This window comes from Theobroma umbraticum, unplaced genomic scaffold (assembly GCF_002168275.2).
Source record: "Theobroma umbraticum cultivar Fairchild unplaced genomic scaffold, ASM216827v3 scaffold_239.1, whole genome shotgun sequence".
Taxonomy (NCBI): domain Eukaryota; kingdom Viridiplantae; phylum Streptophyta; class Magnoliopsida; order Malvales; family Malvaceae; genus Theobroma; species Theobroma umbraticum.
In genome coordinates this window covers 22776-44425 of record NW_018397273.1, presented here as the reverse complement: position 1 = coordinate 44425, position 21650 = coordinate 22776, and the positions used below count along the sequence as shown (strand labels likewise).

General features: G+C 34.4%; 4 protein-coding genes and 1 pseudogene across 7 annotated transcripts; 4 read left to right on the top strand and 1 right to left on the bottom strand.

Annotated features, from left to right (window-relative positions):
- Positions 1-686: 686 nt before the first annotated feature.
- On the top strand, positions 687-5718 carry LOC149526424 (zinc finger protein CONSTANS-LIKE 14-like). 3 transcript variants are annotated; one of them, XM_089785379.1, is made up of 5 exons: positions 687-1686; positions 2529-2738; positions 3476-3738; positions 3847-3925; positions 4693-5011. In XM_089785379.1, exons 1-5 carry the CDS (start codon positions 895-897, stop codon positions 4738-4740), a joined length of 1392 nt encoding a protein of 463 aa, XP_089641505.1. In that variant the 5' UTR covers positions 687-894; the 3' UTR covers positions 4741-5011. The 3 variants fall into 3 exon arrangements, with proteins under 3 accessions (XP_089641505.1, XP_089641506.1, XP_089641507.1); XM_089785380.1 differs by lacking the exon at positions 4693-5011 and adding an exon at positions 5077-5718 and having other exon boundaries at positions 688-1686; XM_089785381.1 differs by lacking the exon at positions 4693-5011 and having other exon boundaries at positions 895-1686; positions 3847-4662.
- Positions 5181-9228, top strand: LOC110426861 (Endosomal targeting BRO1-like domain-containing protein). The gene is made up of 13 exons (XM_021442178.2): positions 5181-5281; positions 6095-6229; positions 6433-6750; positions 6874-6948; positions 7029-7087; positions 7163-7298; positions 7414-7510; positions 7597-7663; positions 7777-7875; positions 8046-8135; positions 8243-8397; positions 8498-8599; positions 8698-9228. Exons 3-13 carry the CDS (start codon positions 6552-6554, stop codon positions 8864-8866), a joined length of 1248 nt encoding a protein of 415 aa, XP_021297853.1. The 5' UTR covers positions 5181-5281; positions 6095-6229; positions 6433-6551; the 3' UTR covers positions 8867-9228.
- Positions 9229-9441: 213 nt separating this feature from the next.
- LOC110426862 (CASP-like protein 1F2) lies at positions 9442-11221 on the bottom strand. The gene is given in 4 exon segments (XM_021442179.2): positions 9442-9653; positions 9655-9876; positions 10124-10247; positions 10372-11221. Coding segments are annotated over 4 exon segments (615 nt in total). The 5' UTR covers positions 10605-11221; the 3' UTR covers positions 9442-9617.
- A 4741-nt stretch (positions 11222-15962) lies between these two features.
- Positions 15963-19881, top strand: LOC110426904 (phytyl ester synthase 1, chloroplastic-like; annotated as a pseudogene). The gene is made up of 8 exons (XR_016351994.1): positions 15963-16131; positions 16470-16574; positions 16749-16855; positions 17109-17230; positions 17426-17535; positions 17696-18454; positions 18850-18916; positions 19057-19881. The product of XR_016351994.1 is annotated as a phytyl ester synthase 1, chloroplastic-like (transcript).
- On the top strand, positions 17935-19750 carry LOC149526423 (phytyl ester synthase 2, chloroplastic-like). The gene is made up of 6 exons (XM_089785393.1): positions 17935-17998; positions 18082-18270; positions 18360-18454; positions 19057-19142; positions 19317-19426; positions 19551-19750. The coding sequence occupies exons 1-6, from the start codon at positions 17935-17937 to the stop codon at positions 19748-19750; spliced, it is 744 nt and encodes a 247-aa protein (XP_089641519.1).
- Positions 19882-21650: the final 1769 nt, after the last annotated feature.

The window sequence follows — 21650 nt, the reverse complement described above, 5'->3', positions numbered from 1 at the left end:
ATGGAAGTATTTATTCGTCCTTCTTTAAGCATCTCTAGCTGTCCATATCAATTATTGCCAGGTAATACCACTGCTCGAAGTTAATTAACCTTAAGCTAACGACCTCCTCTCCTCCCTCATGGCCTTGTTTCTTTCATTCATTACCCTTCCCTTATGACCTGAAACCACACTTTCATCTCAAAATCTAGTCAAATCCTATGATAGAATGTGCTTTTGACATGTACTTGTGTATAGGATTGGATTCTGGAGATGCCAAGCCAATGCCGAACTCACCCCAACTAACTCAGTGACCTTGGAATGTTCTATTTTCCAATGCCATGGTGTGTGAAGGCACAAGCCTCCTTAGAAACCTGAAAACCATGCAACCGAAGCCTTCGACAGTACCAGCTTTGGGTCTCAAGAAGCCTAGGGAGAGGTTGGATCCAAGCCTTCACCTTACTTAACATTACCCGCTTTAGGGCTCAACAAGCCTACATAGAGGTTCTGATCCAAAACTCAATCAGAGTCAAAGCCCATCTGCCATTAAAGAAAGCAAGCTTGGGCGGCGCATGAGCTTTCTGGCCAGCTAAGCAGAAAAAGTGATGATATTTCTCCCAGGTGGACCCCCACTTGTCAACCTATCCTTCCTGTTATTCTGGCAAGTCTGCCATGCTTATCATGTACTCCATATATATCAACTCCATGTAATATTTGTACCTTGAACTGTATACCAATAGTATTTCTTTGGACTCTTTCTCCAGTCATTGAGAGATACGCTGCACTCAGCTCCACGCTCCCTTACTTTCCCTTAAATTATCTCAAACTTCTCATCTTTTCTTTAATTTTTCAATTACAAGATCTGAACTCTTTAAAAGCATGGTATTAGATTTACCAAAAACTTTGTGTTAACTATTGATGATGGAGAAGGTTACCAAATCAAAGCTGAGAAGATCCGTGCTGGTTCTATGTGACTTTTGCAACTCAAAGCCAGCGGTTTTGTACTGCATAGCTGACTCTGCAAAGCTCTGCTTGTTCTGTGACCAACAAGTCCACTCTGCCAATGCTCTATCTCTCAAGCATGCTCGTTCACAGATCTGCGACGGTTGCAAAACCAAACCAGCTTCTTTTCTTTGCTCAAATGATAATCTTATACTCTGCCAAGACTGTGATTGGAATTCACATAGCAGCAACTGTTCTGTTTCAGCTCTGCACGAGCGTTCTCCAGTTGAAAGGTTCTCAGGTTGTCCTTCAGTGACTGAATTAGCTTCTCTTTTGGGATTGGATTTAAAACCAAAAGATTTGATGAATTTGGATCCAGGGTTTTCTTTATACGAGCAAGAACTGATGAATCTGGAAGATTTTATGGTCCCAAATGAGAATTCCTCTGTTTCCTCTGCTTTGCTAAGCTCTGTTAAGCTTAACCATGAGGTGTATAGACAACTGGTTGAGATGGGGAAGAGAGATTTGGTGAGAGTAAGTGGTGATGGAGCTGAATTGGGGCCAGGGACGCCGCCTAGTAGAAGTGCTGAGAAGGGGAATTTAGGGAGTTTTGAGGTGGAAAATGGGGATGATGAAGAACTGCTGCACCAGCAAACCTCGTTTACCTCTTTGCTAATGCTGCAAAACAATGTGGCCTTAAGAAAAACTGATTATGTCGCTGAAGGAGAGCTTATCTGGGACTATAACTCTTCTTATCAGGCTTCCAAGGTATGTATCAAACACAATCTTTTTCACTAATTTAACTTACTCTTTTTAGTAGTCAAGTTGGGGGAGGTGGGGTTTGAACTTTGAACTTGGACATCCTTAAAGAGTAAAGGAGCTTTCTGTACATGATATTTTAATGTAAGTTGTTAGAAGAATAAATCCCGAATATTCTACTACAACATTGCTATTATGCTTGGATTTTCGTTCTTTAGTATTTTTTTAACTTAAGTCATGTCAAGTGTCATGATTCTCTTTCTGTCATTTACTTATTGTTGGTTGTGTGATTGTGTTTGTAGCCCTTCTCTGGTGTATTTCATCTGTTTTTTCTTTAGGTGAATTTTGTAGGTATCTAAGTTATATTTGAGAGGTCATGCTTGATCTTATAGGCTAAACAATCTTATTTAAATACCAATGGTCCTTGTGCTATATATTTTAAAGTCTGCAAAGTGGACTTTTCCAGCCCTGATTGGACCCTTTGTGATCATGGTGCATCAATGCCTCTACGGATGAGATTTCATTGTGCAGCAGCAAAGGGCTTCACATTGCGAATTTATAAATGCTTTTATGATCTTACCACTTTTCATGGCCACTATTAAACCTGTAACCTAATCTTGTATCGCGCTGCATCTTCATGCACAATGTGCTTGTAAACTTTCATTTGCAGCTTCATACCAGAAAGAGAGACTAGACTTGTGGTAAACCATGTTTGATGTGCGTGGTTATAAAGATCATTATTTGTTGTTTCTTGTGAGGTGTTTTGAGTTATTCTTGGGTTGCATTTCTCAGAACTCAATCGAAATTCTTTATGACAAGCTCATGCTTAATCTTCACATGTGCCTTTTCAGATATGGGATTTTCAATCAGGAAGGTTAAGAGACTGTGAAGAATCCCGTCCAGAAGATGCAGGTTGCAAGAATAGCATAAGCAGTCGCGGTTTTGTGATTAAGAACTATGATGAGTTTGCTAAGGAAGGTTCCCTGTCAGAAACTAAAGTCTTTCAAGACATGGACCAGATGAGCCTCTCCATGAAATGTGAGGATACCTTGTCCAGGAGTGTAAGTTCATATTCATTTCCTTGATAAAATTCTTATGGAAGTTTGAAATCCTTTAACTTGTAGCTGGTCTTCCATGCATGCTAGTTGTCTTGAAAGTTTTTGGAGGTACACTTTCAAAGAATAGAAATAAAAGGAAGCTTTTTCTTCCCGCGCTTTCAGGAGGAATGGTTTTGAAGTTTATTCCCCTTGTGGGGTTATATCACAGTAGTAAATAAACTGTTTTCTGACTTAGTTGGAAGTGTTGATAGGATTTTCTTGTATCTCTGACAAAATACTTGAGTGATGTGATTCCTGGAAGAAACCTTCCTCATTTCTTACTTACTACTGCTCTTTCATAAGAAGGAAAGATAATTTCTTACTTCTACCTCTTTGGTTCTTTGTTATTAGAAAGAAAATAGCTGAAAATTCATGGAGAAAAGAAATTATTCGAGATTTGATAGTTTCAACTCGTCAGAACACTGGTTTTTTGTGTTGTATCTTTGGTCAAAATTGTGTTTAGTTTTAATATGAGGCTTGACTGCTGAAATCAATAGACAAAACCAAAAGAACTCTATCAAAGCAAGGAACTTGGTTGAAGAAGGATGAAATTTTCTGATGTTTCCTGCAGTCTTTTCGCTTATTGGCTATTGGTTTTAAGTTGGATGTTCATCCTAAAAATTTAACACTTTTTTATAAATTTTTTATTGATTAAAACTTTGAAAACTGGCGTATCAAGAACCTTGGTTGCGAAAATGCAGAGCCGCTGCAATCAACCATTCTCAAGCTACACAGCAACAACTGAAGAAAGTAACCATGTGCCAGTAGTTGGATCATCATCAGATTCCAAGGTGGTTGAACCCCTAGAACGCGATAGTACTAGATATGTCCAGGTCATGAAACATCCGGTTCTGGCCGGTGGTGAGTCTATGAATGAGGAAAAAGCTAAGGTTGACATGGAACTGCTGGCACAAAACAGAGGCAATGCCATGTTACGGTACCAGGAGAAGAAGAAACATAGGAGGTTTAAGATCTTTTAGTTTTGTTTTTCTGTTTTTCCATGACTAACCCTTTTTTTTCTTTTAAAAAAATCTTCGTTCTTTTTCAATTTGATGTCCTGATACGTGGACAGATATGACAAGCACATACGCTATGAGTCAAGGAAGGCCAGGGCTGATACTAGAAAGAGATTCAAAGGTCGCTTTGTGAAGGCAAGTGAAGCTCCAGATGTTAAGGTGTAAGGGCTGTTTTTTCCTTTTTGGATAACATGTGTTCCTTCTGAAGTCCCTGTCTGTAAATATTTCTTCCCCTAGTTTGTCTACAGGATTATTGTAGCTCCCCTATGTCATAAAGGAGAAAAATCTTTGCCCCAACTTTTGCATTTCGTTAGCTGTAAGTTAAGATATATGTATGCAATTACACAGTTTTTGACTGCATGCTCCTATATTCGATGGATAGTTATTAGCTATAAATGCGCAGGAGTAAGTACTGGTAATAAATGAAACCATACAACTATTAAATTATTTGTATTTTGAATACAAATATAAGAAGAGTCTCTTCATCTATTTTCACTTGGTCTTAGATTGAATGTTCGTCTTAAAAATTCAACATGATATCAAAGCAAATCTTGTGTCTATTGGTTGGTCACTCACAGATCTTCTTCCATGATTTGTACCATATGAGTATCCAAATGGTGATAAAATGAATATTTAAAGATATCTTAATTATATAAATATAACAAGAATTGATTCACGTATTGTTAATTAATTTTAAGTTAGATGTTAGTTGTTAATTGATTTTAGGTTGGATGTGAGTTTTAAAAATTCAAAAAGGGCTACTTGCCTAGGCTTTCTATATTTAGTATTTTGGCAAGCTGAAAGTTTATAATCACTATAAATATAGCTTCTGCAGAACAAATATGCTTTAACAAATATGCACTTAAAGACTTGAAACATTACTTTTAACCATTTTGGTTCAGCAACCAATGAAGAGTCTTTCCATGATTCGAGTCTTTCAAGTGCAATAATGGTGCTGATGGAATTGAGTTACTTGCACATTTCTACAATCTTGTAAAGAGTTGAAGAGCTCATTTAGGAACCAGTGAATCTAATGTGCTAATTCCCAACGGTTGCTCTTGGAAAAACTTTCCGAGCCCTCAAAATCCCAGGTTGGTGCTTCTGGGGAACTTTGTAATTTTGATATGCCTGGTAACAAACCGTATCCAGGATGGTGGCAGAACTATGATGAATCCTGGTGGAGTTGACAGCTGATCCATCGACAGCATCTGAGCTTCTTTTTTTTTTTTTTTTTGTATATATCTAGTTGACTCTGAACCTCATCATAACTTTTTTTTTTTTTGCAGAAGTAAACGCAAATCACACAAATGTACCCCTGCAACATTGGCTTTCACCGTTTCTGGTATTGCTGGGATCTGCAGTTTATCTCGTGGTGGAATCAACACCAGATCAATCCGAGTTTTATGTAAACCCTATCTACGCAATTATAATTCTATATGTCAACCTCACTAATCTTATCTCAAATAATTCTACAAAGGGCTTTGTCAACAGGTAACTTTCACCTGTATCAAAGTTGTTTTCTGATTTAATTGCTCGCTGCCCACATCCCTATGTCATAGGAGAGTGATTTGAATGTAGCCCATTTCGACCACTGCAGAGTAGATTCGAAGAATTAAATAAAAAAGGGTGATTTGGCAAATCAACGGTTGCAATTTCTCAGGAAAAGGCGTAGTTAAGGAAAGGGCAAACCAAACATGTAACACCAGTTGTCATTTGGTCCAGCCATCAAGCTTGGTCCCCACGTGCACAGTTCAAACAGCCATAATTTAAACTCATCGACACCAACTACCAAACTCCTTCAAGAAAAGTCCAGACTTGACCTTCAATGGAAACCCATCACAATCCTTGTATTGCAGGATATTTTCTTATAGAAAGGAGAAATTTTATATTATAATTAAGAAAAAATCAAGTCAACAGAATGTAACAAATTGTAATCGTATTCTAATCTATCAGTATCATAATTTCATTGATTTAGTTTATAAACTGTACAATTACGGTCACTATCTTAAGATGTATATGGTAACGTATTATAAAACTATCTCAAATTTAATTACAGTTAATGCTGCCTTGTGCAAATGATTAGATTGAAGAGTTTCTCCCTGTAATTGTCTCATGTTACACTTCAAAATGAAGGGTACTACAGGTGTACGATTGAGATTGGATAGTGGTAATGTGATTTTGGATTTTTTTTTTTTTAATCTGTTTGGAATAGCCAGTTGCGTCAAAGAAATGAATAAATACTTTTTATATGGGAAGTTTCAATCTGCTGCTTTAACAATGCTAATGAAGACTTCTACGTCTCAGCCATGTGAGATATGCCTCGGTCCATGAGCTTTCTATTCCCAGATTCTTTTCCCTCTTTTTCTCTCTCTTGATATGGAGTTCCATTGCATTGCATCCCCGAAGCTTCATTTCTCTTCCGGTCTCTCTCTGTATACAGTGAGTTACTTCAAGATCTCTGCTATACATAATACACCAGTGTTTTCTTTTTATTTCTGTGATTGATTTCTCTTCCCTTTCTGACATAACTGTGGATGTTGTTTTTGTACATTTGCTTTGAAACGAAACTGAAAACATCTGATATATATACATGTTTTAACATATATGTCTGCTCAAGCTTCTAGTTTCTGTTCTTTGTTCAGGTCCATATGTTCCTGAATTACCATGGCTTCACTGCTAGAACACTCATGGAGCTGAAGTATAGATACTTTCAATGGTTTTTGTAGGATGTTATTTTTGAAAAGAATCCCCAGGGAAAAAGATGGGGTGCACTTATTCTGTGTACGGACTTGGGAGGAAAAAGAAGCTGAGTATCCCGGAAGTGGTGGTATATGTTCCTTCTATGAGAATTCCAGCACAATGTGATCTCCAAAGAGTGCTCAAGGGTCTAATTCCTCGTGATCTTATCGACAGATTATCTTGTCTAAGGAATCGGATTGCGTTAATTGCAGAGGATACTGGTCTGGCCTTATGACCCTGTTGTTTTTTCATGATTTTTTTTTTTCCTTTTCATCTTTCACTCCCAATGGCACTGAGAAAATGTTGGAAAATTTTAAAGCTAAGTGGAATTTTGGATGTTGCAGGTGGATCTGCTATTACTGAATTGCGGCAGGCACTGGAGGAGTACTTGTCAATTCTAATTGGACTTACTAAGAAAGGTTTCAGGAATCTGCTGCTCTCATCCTCTCCCCTTTGTACCACATGTTTGTATGATGGAAATAACACGTATGTATTGCAGAACATGGTCTTGAGGACTTGGTGGAATTCAAGTGGAAAAATTTAGAAGACGGACGACAAGTAAGAGCATCAGGAATCTAATATTTGTTTCTTTCCATATCTTTGGTGAACTGAAATTGAGTCTGAAATATGCAGGAGACTTGTGTAGCAAATGCCTGGTTTGAATTGTTATCTGTTGTTCACATGATGGCTACGCTCACATTATCTGAGGCTGATACGCTTATGACCCCCAAGGATTATTCTGGTTCTGGCTTTAGGGTGGTATCTACAGGTTTGTTTTGCTTACTGATATGGCGTTTCCATGAAGCCAATTTGGCAATTTCAAACTATGGCTACTTTCACTCTAGTCTAATCACCAAAAAATCATCTGTCACAATCACCACCAGATTGCAAGAGGGATGCTGTCGATTTATTGCTTAAGGCAGCAGGGTACTTAGATTTTGGTATCCGGAATGTACTTAGTCGCATACCAGCAGAAATCAAGTACGTACAGAAATTTGCACATCTTCAAAATACCCTTTACATAATTCGAGTACAAGCTTCTGATTGAATGTCATCGATATTCCCAGGACAAGTTTGTCCAAAGATTTGCAGGATGGTGTGCTAGAGGCTATTTCTATCCAAGCATTGGGCCAGGTATTCATTTACTGACAGACCCATTGGTGCTTTAAATACAGATAGATGAAATCTATCAAGCCAGACCATCATGCATTGATTTCTTGACATTAATAAAATGGATTTGGATTCAGGGAACTGAAATACAGCTTGGTTTAGCAGTTGAAAGTCAAAAGGCCACGTTATCAGTGAAGAGGAGGTTGGCCTGTGAACAGCTCATTTATTACAGTCAGGTTTTTTTTTTTTTTTCCATTTGAGAACCTTTGAGATCGTCATACTTCTATGAATATTGCTTGTATGAATAGGGATTTCAGCTTTTCATAGACAGAATTCACCAGTTAAGCTGATGGAATTAACAGATTATCATACTTTGAACTGGATTGCCTGTTCTTTTTCGTTTCAGGCTTATCAATGCTTGTCTGGATGTGACTTAAGTCATGGATATGGAAAGAAGCACACGTGGTTCATCAAATGGAAATTCCTTGAATCAAAGGTATTGAGCACAGTCGATTGCAAACTCGAGAATTCTGAAACATTCTCATCCCAATGTTCACTCAATTTTGTATATGAATCTAAATTTTTATGCAATGGTATCTTCAGGCTGCTGCTTACTACTACCATGGTCTGGTCCTGGACAAGAGTAATGAACCAACCTACCATATTAGTGCTGTATGCTGTTTTCTAGCTGCACAAGAACTACTTGTAGAGAGCAAGAAAACCTGCATAAGCTTTTGCCTTTCAGCTCCGGTAACCAGGTTGGTTTCGATCTTAGGAAAGGAAAATCGTCAACTGTTATGGTATTGTCTCTAGTCAATCTTTTCAAAATCTAATTCTTTTTCCTTTTTGGTGGAGAAGGGCTCCTCCACTTTGGGGAGTTATGAAGCATTTACACCAGAAAATACCTGAAGTCGCATCAAGGAAATCTCAGATGTATGGCTACCTCTTAGAACAAGAGAAGTATGCTGTTTCTGACTAGTTCATCTCTGCAACTTTGAGTTCAATTTATTTCCTCAACTAATGATCAGAGATTTATTTTGTAATTGGTGGTGAAGCAGGGCCCTCCAATCATTACCTGACCTACCAGATTTCCAACTATCACTGAGACCTGATGACTATGAATTACCTGGAATTGATCCAGCGTGGGATTGTGAAAAGTGGGAAAACCAGAGGCAGTCCCTAAAAGAGTATCTCAAAGACTGCGAGGATGAGATCAAAACAGAATGAAAAGAATTTTGCAGCCTTTCTCATCATATCTTCCTGCAAAACTAGTTAACATTCTTATACAAATCTTATCTAATATGGTAAGACAGATAGTCGCAAGCAATGATTGTTAAAGTTTTGCTTTCCTGTTGATCATTAGCATTGGTTTCACGATCCCATTGATGTCAAGACTTGATGGTGAACTCTGTAAACCAGGTGGTTAAGATCAAAAAGAATTAGCATGTTTCTCTGCTTTAAAATTTGTTTCCAAACAAACAATTGAATACTACTCAGGCACTTTTACGAGGAACTTGGATAATGATGGCTCTCAGAAATAGAAATCATTGACCTAAATAGTTTAGATAAGCAGGCTTTTGATCTCTTCCAAACAGTTTACAGCTGTAGTAATAGAAAAGAACAGCTTAAGGTTCTGCCAGAGGAGGTCTTGAAGCCAAGAGTGAGAACAAAAGTTCCAAATTACCTAGGATAACTAGCAGCCTAGAGCAGTTCAATTTAGGCTTTAAAGCAATTTCAGAAGCTTCCCTGCTGCAGTCCATAGCTAAAATTGTCTCAACATGCAAGTTTCAGTAATTCTAATCTGAGTAAATAAAACATGTAAAGTACCCGAGTCAATTACAAAATATATTATATTTCCTACCAGCACTGTAATTTCTACAGAAACAGCATCTAACCCCTAAAAGAGATAGTAAATTTCAAGACCAAGTTGAAGAAGCTGCTTTGTTTGATAATTATTATCTGTCTTTGTCTCTGATCTTCAAGGGCTCACTTGCCTTTCAGTTTCTTGGTACTCATTCATTGGCTTGATACATGACTTTTTTGCTTGACATAACAGCAAGAGCAAAGTAAGAAAAGAAAGCCAAGTAGGAGAACACCATGGCTATCATCATATGATTGCAAAACTTCCCCACACGATCACAAACAGCCATCCAACCCATTTTTTCTTCTCCATATCTACTGATATAACCCACTGCCGTGGCCGCTGCGCATCCAGATATGGCCAACACCATAATCACCTGCAATACACCAAAATTTGTTAAGAATGATAATAGTACTAGTAAAATTCAACGGACCATTTCCATTTACAATTTTCCATCAAACCATCCATTCTTTTCTTGGTTCAGACATGATCATAAACTCAAAATTGGGGAGTTTTCCTGAATTATTTCTCACATAGGTGAGAATTAGTCGTGGTTTCTGAAGTCTTGAAGAGGAAACATTCTTTTTTTGTCCATTTCAATAAGAAAACAACAATTTGCTTACCATGTCATGCATAAACAGATAGAAACAGCTCTTGAGATATGATCCTGAACGTCTCAAACGGCAAACCAAGATCAATGAAATTGCAGAGAAGGCGCAAACTATAGCGTCTGTCACAAGTAAAAACCTGTAACAAAACCACAAGAAAATGGGTTTCTCTAATTTATTAGCCATCCAAACAAACAAATGAAAAAAAAAGAAAGAAAAGAAATAGTATCAAAACAGTGTCAACTGTTAAAATCAGTGTTTACCTCATAGCAGATGAGTAGCTGTAGTGAGCTCTAATAGAGAAACCAAGTAGAATGATGGATTGGGAGCTTGTGGCCATAACACAGATTGCAGCCACTGTGAAAGCAAAAGCAAAAACCCTGAGCATGATTTGAGCCATAAAGAAACTTGTTTTTGAGGTGTTTGACCCTGGAAAGCCCAAAGATTTGGCTTGGAGCATGAATGAAGCTTTATCTCTGGCAACCTCTTGTGCCATTTAGAGACCCTTCCTTTGCCACGAATGTGCAGAAAACAACTCGACAGAAGAAGAAAAACAAAAGGGCAGAACAAAAAAGGACAGGCAGGAGGCAGAGAAAGAGGAGATACGCTACTTAATAAACTGAGAAGAAGAGTTTGAAGGAAGATAATGATTTTTGGCAGATGCCAAAACAGATACAACCTAGTTGGATTGAAAGTTTTGAGCTGGCTTTGTCCAGATGCAAGCCAATCTAACAAATACTCATTGCAACTTGTGAGTTATGAAGCTAAAGAGATACAAAGGAGTCTTCGCCTTTTTAAGTCAAGGGAACCAAACCAAAGACTTGGATTTAAATACTAGTAGGAGACCAGTAACTGTAGCCCCATTCTACCGACGGATTGCCCTGTAGGAGTAATATCAAGTGTTCAATTCTTCTGTTGTTCCAATAGGATACTTGGCTTGTAGAGGGAAATTTTGTTTTTGGGGGGGATGATTTCTTGTACACAAAAGTTATTAATGAAAGGGACTTGGACCAACAACCTGCAGAAATGCAATAAACTTGGGGAGTTGTTTGCAGAAGGGAAAGAAAAAATTATTATTACATCTGACAACAAAGGCATTTGAGCTGGAAATTCAGAAAGTGATTTGTCAATCCTGGAACTGGTTGCTGCTTGTTTACCTCAAGGAAAGTTGGAAACAATCTTAATTGCTGGCTTTTGCCACCGAAATTTAATTTTAATAAATACCCCATCAGTTAATTTGTTCTTTTGTTTTTTTTATTCACAGCAGATGTCATGTCTCACTCTTGATTATGAAAGCTTACCTGACAAGCAGCACCAGAGAAGGTAGAAAAACCAATTGGTGGTAGAATTTTTGGCAGCAAGAAAATCAACTTGTTACCATATGGTTGTTCATGTGTAAGTAGAATAATTCATTTCTCAAAAGGCTTGGTTCTAAACCTCAAAGGCAATGGCATCAGCTCCATACCCACAAGCATCATGTGGACATATAGTGCCAGGTTTTCAAGACTGATTAAAAGTTGCCCAAGAAAAACAAAACAATGGCACCTACCACTCTCTCCTGTCAATTGCCAATGCCTTTGACGTTGGTTGGAAAAATGAATGCAAAGCCATGAAACGCCTTCTTGTTAACTCGAGGGACACGAATTAAGACAAATCCTATTTATGATATTTTACATCTGTCTATTTAATCAATCAAACATTTATTAACATATTTAAAATTTGGAAATTTTATTCACGTTTATTTCGTAAATCAAATATATAACTAAACACATCCAAAACATTCTTCAATTGAAAGAGTAATGAAAACAGAACATGGTCCCCTCCAATGCATTTATGGCTAAGCTAGGGTGACAGTTTGCATTATACATTGGCATTTCAACTTCCTCCTCTACAATAAATAGTAAATACTATACACTGGTAGTATATTTCAACTCTATCTTCAAACTTGTACAAACGAGATCTAGGACTTCAATTAGTTTCCACCACCTTTTGAGGTTTGTACCCAACACCCTTTAATTCCATCAAAGCGTGGAACAACATAAAAATGAAAAGCAAAAGATAAGGCAGTAACCCATCATTCATTATGCCTTCAAAAGAAGATTGAGTATACAATTAAGCCTTAACCAAAAGGATTCTGAAAATCATAAAATAAATAACCAATCTCAAATTAGTTTACAACAACAAAATCTGACACCTTGACATTAACCTTTCTAAGGGCACTCTCTTCATTTTGTTACCTTAAAACAAATCAATATTAAATTATGATCCGTACGTTGTACACGAGTCATTTTTTATTAATTATTTTCTTTCTCTTTCTACCTCTCTTTTTCTTTTTCTTTTTTTCCTATGCCTTCCACGTAGTTAGAGGAGGAAGCTCCAAAGGGATTTTTTTATAAATATGTTATAGATATTCTCTCACGGGGTATGTTATCTTTACTTTTTAGAGTCTTAAAGCTCTTCATTGTTTTTTTTTCCTCCCTAACTTTGAAATAGAGTAATTAATTTGTTTGGCAGAGAATTATATTATAGCTATCGCGTTATGACTTGTAAATCAGGAGATTAGTTGAGACGAGTATTAATCAGTTCGAATTAAAATAATCGATTGAATTTAATTAATTCGAGTTGATTTTTTGAGTTTTAATATTAATTGATATCAGGGATAGTTTATTCAACTAGTTCAATCGGTTTTGGTATGAAATTTACAATCGAACCAATTGAAAAATTGATAATTAATAATATATTTTTTAAATATATATTTAAATAATATAAAACTTTTGGGCCTGTTCTTTAGTCCAAAATAATTGGGCCTCCACGTTCCTTTGTGAGCCTTTGCTTTGTAATTGGGCCAACAATCAGTGAAAATATTTGAGAAAAAAACTATATCATGAAAATAATTTGTCCTAGCTTCACATTGAAGTAGAAAAATTAGAAAAAAAGGGTAAAAAAAATAAAAAATTATTATATTTGGATATATTTCTTTTTGAAATAAATAAAAATAAAGTGAATAACCACTTTTAAATACTATTTTCTTGTGTACTTCAATTTATCATTCCTCTTTTCTTTTCTCCTTTTTTTTTCTATAATACATTTTTCTTTAAATAATCATAAACTAATTTCTTATAGATTCATGAACATTCATAACAGAAATTGTTAAAAAAGAAATTTAGATAAATCAGTAATTTATTCATTATTATCAATTTTTTTTATATAAAAATAATATTAACGCATTTGAGAGATACTCTTTGATTAAAATAATAAAAGAAAATGAAATTTATATTGTCGTAAACTAAGAAGTTCCGTACAAAGAAACAACTTTTCACTTTCTTCAAAATTATTTTCAAATATTTTTCTCAGACAGTTAAATAATATGGGAGGAACAAATATTAATTATACATAATCAAGCCGGCATATTCCATGCAATAGGAACAAATTGCTCCACAACACTATTCTTTTTTTTTTTTCAGTAAGAAAAAATCATTGCAAAGTAAGTTTAAAACATGTATACCACTTTTGTAAATATACTGATATAAGTACGGTCAATGTCTTTAGGTTTATTATATTAAAAAAAACCCTCAAACACTTTTAAAAAATTCTTAAATTATGTCAATTTATTATTCCCAAATAAACTTTTTTTTTCCTTAATTTGTATCTACACAAACTCTTAATCTTAAAAAAAAGTTAATAATGATCAACATCAACACTAATCAATACTTTTTATCCACATGACATATAATATAATTTGATAACATAATTATATGATAATTTTTATTTACATGATATATAACATTAATTGTTATATCAATTGTCATGTAATCATATTATTTAACTATATTATATGTTACATGAATAAAAATTATTGTAAGATTAGGTTATATATCATATGGATAAAGCTGCTAACTTAAACTGATCGGAAAGCACTTACTGTACATAACGCTGAACAGAGGAAGAGAAACAGAGCTCTTTCTAAGCAAAAGGGCGCTTTAATGGCGACACCTTCTCTGTGCTTCAATGGCATATCTTCGGTTTCTCGATGACGACGCATTGCCTCATGCTGCTTGAGAATACCCAAACGTGGTCAGAGTTTAGCTGTGTCGACGGAGAGGATAGAGAAGGCAGCGAGGCTTGGAGAGAATATTGGAAGAATTGGAAAGAAGAAGGAATTAACGATGAAGGAAGGAATTGAAGTGAAACCAAATACTTACACAAATCCGCAAGAGTTACCGGAGGAGGAGGAAGGTAAAAAGAGGTTAAAGGATTACTTTGAAGAGTGCAAAGATTTGATCAAATCAGACGGCGGTCCGCCTCGCTGGTTCTCTCCTTTGGAATGCACTTCTACTTCTCCGGGTTGCCCTCTCCTACTCTTCTTGCCTGGTTCGTTTTCATTTTTCCTAGCTCTATTCTTTGTTCTCTACACTAAATATTCAAATGACACTATTTTAATTGAATTTTTTTAAAAAAAAAATTATTAAAAAATTGTTTTTTTAACTTTTTGAGATATAAACTTTCTAATTAAATTTTTATAATTAAGATCTTTTAATATTTATTTTTTAATTAAAAATATAACCGATTCATTTAATATTTCTTCATCTATTGTTGATCTTAAATAAGATTTTATTAATTATAGTTTTAAAAAACTTATTTCTGCTGAACAATTTTTATTGAAATTGTTAATATTATTCTAAAAGTAAATGAGGAAAGAAGAATTTGAATTTAAATATTATAATTTGAAAATAAAATTGATTTTATATATAAGAAAAAAATTTATTAGAGATTATTAAATACATATTATCATTAATTGATTAAAAATAAAAAAAATAGTTAAGAAAATAAAAGCTGTTGGAGATCATTAAATACTACAGAAATAATGGAAAATCAATAGTATCATAGGAATTGGAAAGTGATAAAAATTAAAATTTATTAAGCACAAAATTAAGAAAGTAAGAGAATATGTTATTTTACATGTGAAAAAAGCTAAACAAGAAAAAATAGATATTTATTAAGTATAAGAGAATAGGTAGATATTTTATTAATTATCTTAATATTTGTATATTTTTAATATAATTAATTATATTATTTTTATAAAATTAGAAAGCTTATAAAAATTTAGAGACCGGATAAAAATTTGGAGCTAAAGCCACCGCTTTGGTGGCTTTACTCAACACTTTTAGAGTAGCAATTGATAAAAGAAATTTCATATCTATTAAGATATTTAAACATATAAATATAACGAGAGTTCTATAAATGATTTTAAATTGAATGTGTAGCTTAAAAATTTAACATGATAACAAAAGAGACATTACTTCTCTTATTATTGTCTCTGATAAGTCTATTATCTGTACATATGAAAAAATATTATATATTAAAATAGTGATAACATAAATTTTATTTTTATTAAATTTGAGTATTTTGGGCATATAAATATAATAAAGTCGATCTTAATTTAACACTGTATATTTATAATATATTCAAGTTGAACATCGACTAACTTTATATGTACCATGAGTTTTAATTGCAGGAATTGATGGAAGTGGACTTGGACTTATAATGCATCATCATAAGCTTGGAAAGCAAGCAAAACTAGTCAGGATCCTATCAATTAGCCATATATATAATTAAGTTCCAAATATTTTCCAAGTCATCTGTCACCTCTTAAAAGTTTGAAGCTATGGAAAATTTTCACCTTGCTGTCAGTAATCTACTTTATATGACCTTTGAATGAAGGATCTTCGAAATCTGGTGCTTGCATATTCCAGTGAATGATAGAATACCAATTACAGATAATCTGCTTGCTCATTTGATGCCTAGCTGATAAGTCTTTGCTGTTTTGAGATAGTTTCTGTGTGACTTTGAGTTCATGGGTTTAGAGCTAGTGAAGATGATTGAAAGAACGGTCAGGTCAGAGAGCTGCAGGTCACCAAATACGCCAATATGTATCATTGGAGAATCTCTTGGGGCATGCCTTGGGTCAGCTGTTGCAGCCAGGAATCCTAAGATTGATCTTGTGCTTATTTTGGCTAACCCAGGTCAGAAGTTACATCGATAGCTTGTTAATTTACATATGAATAGTACTAAATTTAAGTATGAAAATGGGTTATAAAATTTTGAGGTGAAATATGACTATAATTCCTTTTTGAAAAAGGATAAAGATTGGAAGAGGTTATCAGCTTTCTGAACGCCTGCCTGATGAATGTTGAGTCAAACTGCTGTGGCTAGGGGAACAGCTGGTTTAAAAATGCTTAGGGTATATTGCTTGAGCACCCAGCAAACCAGTTTTTGTTGCAGGTGAATTCATTTTGTTGCTTTGCTTACTTCATATAGTATCTAACTGAATTTCTTTTCTTTTTCTTGTTTTCCCCTACAGCTACATCTTTCAGCAACTCACAACTTCAACATCTAATGCCTTTACTGGAAATCATTCCTGATCAGTTCCCTCTTAATCTCCCTTACATGCTGAGCATAACGAAAGGTTTGCTGACCTAGCTGTTCTTCAACTTTCTTGAGTTGCAAAGAATCTGTTTCCATTAGACATAGGAGAACATGATATCATTATCACTTCTAAAAATTATGATGAAGTTACCTAGGAGATAGTCACTGAAAATTTAGTCAAATTGATAATTACAATTTTGCTACATACGTTTAGGTGATCCTTTGAAGATGCTGATGTATAATGTGTTGAAAAGAGGTCAACTGCCACAAACTATTGGAGGGCTATCACAAGATCTATTTACCATGTCATCCTACCTCCATGTAAGATCCTTCCCAAGAAGAGTAGTGTCAAAATTTATTGTGGCACCTTGCACCTACATTCAGTCACTGCCATCTTAATCTGATATGCTGTGCTTTCAGTGTTACATTTGATATGCTATGTTATTAATTGTATCTTGCCATCTTATTGGATTGCCACATGTAACAATTGATCATGCGTTCATGTTAATTTTCAATCATGTGCTTCAAATTTCTCAAAAAGGAAAAAAATGAAAATTGATGATTCAAATGACAGGTTCTGACTGATATCTTACCAAAAGAAACACTCCAATGGAAGCTAAAGATGCTGAAAACTGCTTCTGCATCCACAAATTCATGCCTTCATGCTGTTAAAGCTCAAACACTGATACTTTGCAGGTCATTAGTCATTGGCATGCTCCATTTAGTTTCAACAGCTTCAATTACTTTTCATTTTTCTGCTTAGCAAAGTGGGACCTTAGGAATTGCTGAAATGAACTTGAAAAATGCAGAAATGCAATATCATGTTGTTTGTCTGTCACATCTGCTGCTTACTTCAATGGTCGATTAAACTCTCTATGCTTATCCTTATAGTGGAAAAGCTCAATTGTTGCCTAGTCAAGAGGAAGGGTAAAAGACTTCAGAATGCTCTGCCGAAATGTGAGATTCGTGTGTTTGATGAAAGCGGTCATCTTCTCTTCCTGGTAGGCCTCTTGCTGTATAGGCATCAAGTAGTCATCTAGACTGCAAGTTTCATTCTGCTACTTGTAAGGAAAAAGAACAGAAAAGAAAGTAAGAAAAGGAAATATAACAAAATGAAGTTCCTATTTTGATAACCGAGTAGTAGTGTTCCTTAATTGGCAGGAAGATGGTGTGGATTTGGTAATGACCATCAAGGGTGCGAGCTTCTATAGTCGTGGAAAACACCTTGACTGCGGCTCAGATTACACACCACCAACACCTTCTGAATTAAAAAAAAAATATGAATCACATAAGTAAGCGTATCACTCACATAAAGAGCCGTGATCCTACGATCCATCTGTTGTTTACGGATTACTGAGGGATTAACCTCTCCCTTCCCTTCTTCCCCAAAGAGAAAACTCATGGAATTAGGCCAGAATTTATCACTTAGCTGTAAGCTGACACTTGCTCCTTCTAGGAATGTTGGTCAGTCATTAAGTTGTATGAAACCAGTTAATTTTGAATTTCATCTTCTCAAACTTATGCTTCTCCCAGATGGATCCTTACAGCTACTAGCCCTGTGATGCTCTCAACATTGGAGAACGGAAAGGTGGTGAGAGGTCTTGCTGGAATTCCTTCTGAAGGACCAGTCCTGTTTGTTGGTTATCACATGCTAATGGCCATCGAAGTTGTTCCATTTGTAGCTCAACTTATGATTGAGGGAGACATTCTTTTGCGAGCACTGGCACATCCAGCAGGTTCCCTGATCCATCAATGTTTATTAAAGTTAAAGACAGCAGGTTCGCTGATCCATCAATGTTTGACGTAATTAGAATAATGGGCGCAGTTCCTGTCTCAGCACCTAACTTTTACAGACTTACGTCTTCAAAGTCTCTTGTCCTGTTGTACCCTGGTGGCTTGCGTGAGGCTCTTCATAGGAAGGTAAAGATCTTGTTATGGTTATACTTGGACCTTGATCTGCACTTCAGAAAGCAATTCAATGTTCATTTTATTCAGACTTCTGATAACAAAATTAACAATAATAATAATAATTAATAGCTGAAAAGGCAAAAATTAGCACAAAAATTTATTTTTCAAGCGCCATTGGTGAATTAAAAGCATTCAAAGGAGGTGGTAATGAAGGGGCAGATTGATTATTCTCTACGCCAATACGATGGAAAAATTTTCAAAGGGGTAAATTTTACCATATGATGTTAGACATCCCTCTTCACCACAAGCTTGCACCATGGTGTTCTTTAGGCTAAAACTCACCTGTTAAAAATGTTCCAGGGCGAAGAATACAAATTGTTCTGACCAGAAGAATCTGAATTTGTCAGAATGGCAGCTAGATTTGGAGCAAAAATCGTGCCTTGTGGTGCTGTTGGAGAGGAAGATGTTGCTGTGGTAATCATGAAATCTTCATATATATTTATATTAAATTTTGAAGAAGGGTTTCTGATATCTTTGGCAAATGCGCACAGCAACAAGGATCAGGTTCTGTCTGGCCTGTTTGAGTTTAATTATTAACATCTTATTCTTTTCAGGTAGTTCTTGATTGTAATGATCTAGTAAAGATTCCATGGCAAAGGACCCAAATAGAAGAAATGACAGAGCTATCAATGAAATTGAGGCATGTTTAATTTTACTAGATATCATGCAAATTCTCCATCTTGAAAGATGTACCTTGACTATATCTTTGCTTACCGAACATGGCAGAGCCATTCCCACTAATTAAATGCCTTGGAATGTGTCCCCATACCAAACTCCTCCTTTGAGTTTTCTTTCTATAATATTTTAATGACAGGCCTGATGCAACTGGAGAGGTGGCAAACCAACAAGTGTATACGCCATGGATGGTCCCAAAATTTCCAGGCAAGTTCTACTTTTACTTCGGGAAGCCAATAGAAACTGAAGGTCGGTAGGTATACATGTCATTACTGATAGATTCCTAAGATGGTAGCTTTTATTCGTCAAAAAACTGAAAACAAATATCGCAGCAGAAGTCAGATCAATTTCAATAAAAAAATTTCTGTTGAAGGGATGAAGCTGGAAGTAAGGGACAAGGAGAAATCTCAAGAACTGCATTTACATGTCAAGTCTGAGGTTGAGAAATGCCTTGCTTTCTCGCAAGACAAAAGAAAAGCAGACTCTTTCAGGAATTTATTGCCTAGGTTGTTGTACCAGGCCAGCCTTGGCTCCATAGCCTCCCCTTCTCAAATTCCTACCTTTGAGCTTTAAATTTTTTTTTCTGCATTGAAAGCTTCTTCTATTAGTATTTCATGCTTGTATTGTATTTTTTTTTTTCTTTGTCCTGAACTCTAAGACTTGTGACATATATTGTAATCTGTACACATTTTCATCAATGTAATACAGAAAATTCTAGAGGCTTGTTGTTTTCCTTTCTCGAAAAATATAAAAATTAAACCTTTTCAATCTTTTTTCTTTTACAAGATGTTTTAAAATGAAACTTTTTTTTTTCATATTTAGACCGTTAATACTTATATTTTTATATTAAAAATATTAAATATTTATACTATAACTTTTTTAAAAAATTAATATAAAATATGTTAAAAGCAAAATTTTCATCTGAAAAAAGCATTTAGAGTGATAATAATTTCGTTTTAAATGACTAATAATAATAATAATAATAATAAAAGGTATTTTTAAAAATAACCCTTAATGATAAAATATTTTCAAAAATAGCCCTTTTTATAATTTTAACTATTTTTAACTCAGTTGAACAAAATTATTTTTAATAAAATTACACATCATGATGTGACACGTCATATACAAAAATATGTTACATGTTCTGGTTAAGTTGTTACATACTATATACAAAAACATGTGATATGCTATGATTAAGTTGTTACACGCCATGTTGAAAAAAAGTAATATTGTTACACGCTATGTACAAAAACATGTTACATGTCATGGTTAGGTTGTTACACGCCATATTAAAAAAAATAATGTTGTTACACACCATGTATAAAAAATATGTTATAGTTAGGTTGTTACACGCCATATACAAAAATATGTTACATATCATGGTTAGGTTGTTATATGTCATGTTTAAAAAAAATATTATTGTTACACGTCATAAGCAAAAACATGTTACACGTCATGGTTAAAAAAAGTTATTACACTATATTAAAAAAAATATTATTATTACACGTTATGTTGAGAAAATATTATTGATACACACCATATTTAAAAATATTTTGCTACACTTTAATACCTAAAATGTCATTATTATCTACAAATCAAAACTTCAAACCCTCTTAACTCTCTTCATTTTTTTTTTGGCAATTTGACCCCAATTAAAGTGTTTTTAACATATTTTCATAAATCGAAATACAAATTTTCTGATTTAAAACACCTATTTGAACAAAAAAAAAAAATTCTTTGAAAACTTAGGTTTATAATTTTCAAAGTCTTGAGTTTATTTGTGTCTAGATCCTGAATTGATCCAATTAAAACCTATTTCAAACATCAATCATCTACCATTTTAGTTTTATCTAAAATACTTAAAAATTAAATTCTTCAAATAGCCATCTAGCCAAGCACATCAAAACCATCGATTGATGTCTTGAAAGCATAAGAAAGAGAAATCTAAAAACATAAGAAAGAAATCGAAAACATACCAGATGAATGTCGAAGAAAGAAATAGATAAAATTAAAGAAAGGGATGGTGAGAGAGAGAAATCGGAAGCACAAATAAGAAAAATTATAATGATTGGTTTAATTTATTTGAAATAGTTTCAAAAGTATTTTTGTTAAGTCAGGATTAAATATAATTAAAAATAATTAAATTTATTTTGATAGTTATTTTTAAAATATCTTTATTAAGAGAAGTTATTTTTCATAATTTTCTCTAATTTATATAATAATATGTACATACATGCACGTAAGCATAATTCAACAACTTTTCCTTCTCTTTCATGTAAAATTTTTTATAATAAATTTTAAGAGCATGTTGCTCTTGTAATTAAAATAAGCACAATAATTAAAATATTTTATTCTTACAAGCTATTCATTATTAAACAACAATAAGAAAGATCAAAAGTAAATGAAACTACAATTTCAGCTTATTACAAAGAAACAAACTTTCTCAATGACTTTAAAATATTTTTTTATAAGC

Coding starts and splice junctions, on each gene's coding strand:
- LOC110426861 (XM_021442178.2), top strand. CDS start 6,552: ATGGGGTGCACTTATTCTGTGTACGGACTTGGGAGGAAAAAGAAGCTG. Junction 6,751..6,873: donor GTTAATTGCAGAGGATACTG/GTCTGGCCTTAT, acceptor TGGATGTTGCAG/GTGGATCTGCTATTACTGAA. Junction 7,511..7,596: donor CGCATACCAGCAGAAATCAA/GTACGTACAGAA, acceptor CGATATTCCCAG/GACAAGTTTGTCCAAAGATT.
- LOC149526424 (XM_089785379.1), top strand. CDS start 895: ATGATGGAGAAGGTTACCAAATCAAAGCTGAGAAGATCCGTGCTGGTT. Junction 3,739..3,846: donor GAGAAGAAGAAACATAGGAG/GTTTAAGATCTT, acceptor ATACGTGGACAG/ATATGACAAGCACATACGCT. Junction 3,926..4,692: donor TCAAAGGTCGCTTTGTGAAG/GCAAGTGAAGCT, acceptor ATTTTGGTTCAG/CAACCAATGAAGAGTCTTTC.
- LOC149526423 (XM_089785393.1), top strand. CDS start 17,935: ATGGAATTAGGCCAGAATTTATCACTTAGCTGTAAGCTGACACTTGCT. Junction 18,271..18,359: donor AGCACTGGCACATCCAGCAG/GTTCCCTGATCC, acceptor TAATGGGCGCAG/TTCCTGTCTCAGCACCTAAC. Junction 19,427..19,550: donor GAAGCCAATAGAAACTGAAG/GTCGGTAGGTAT, acceptor TTTCTGTTGAAG/GGATGAAGCTGGAAGTAAGG.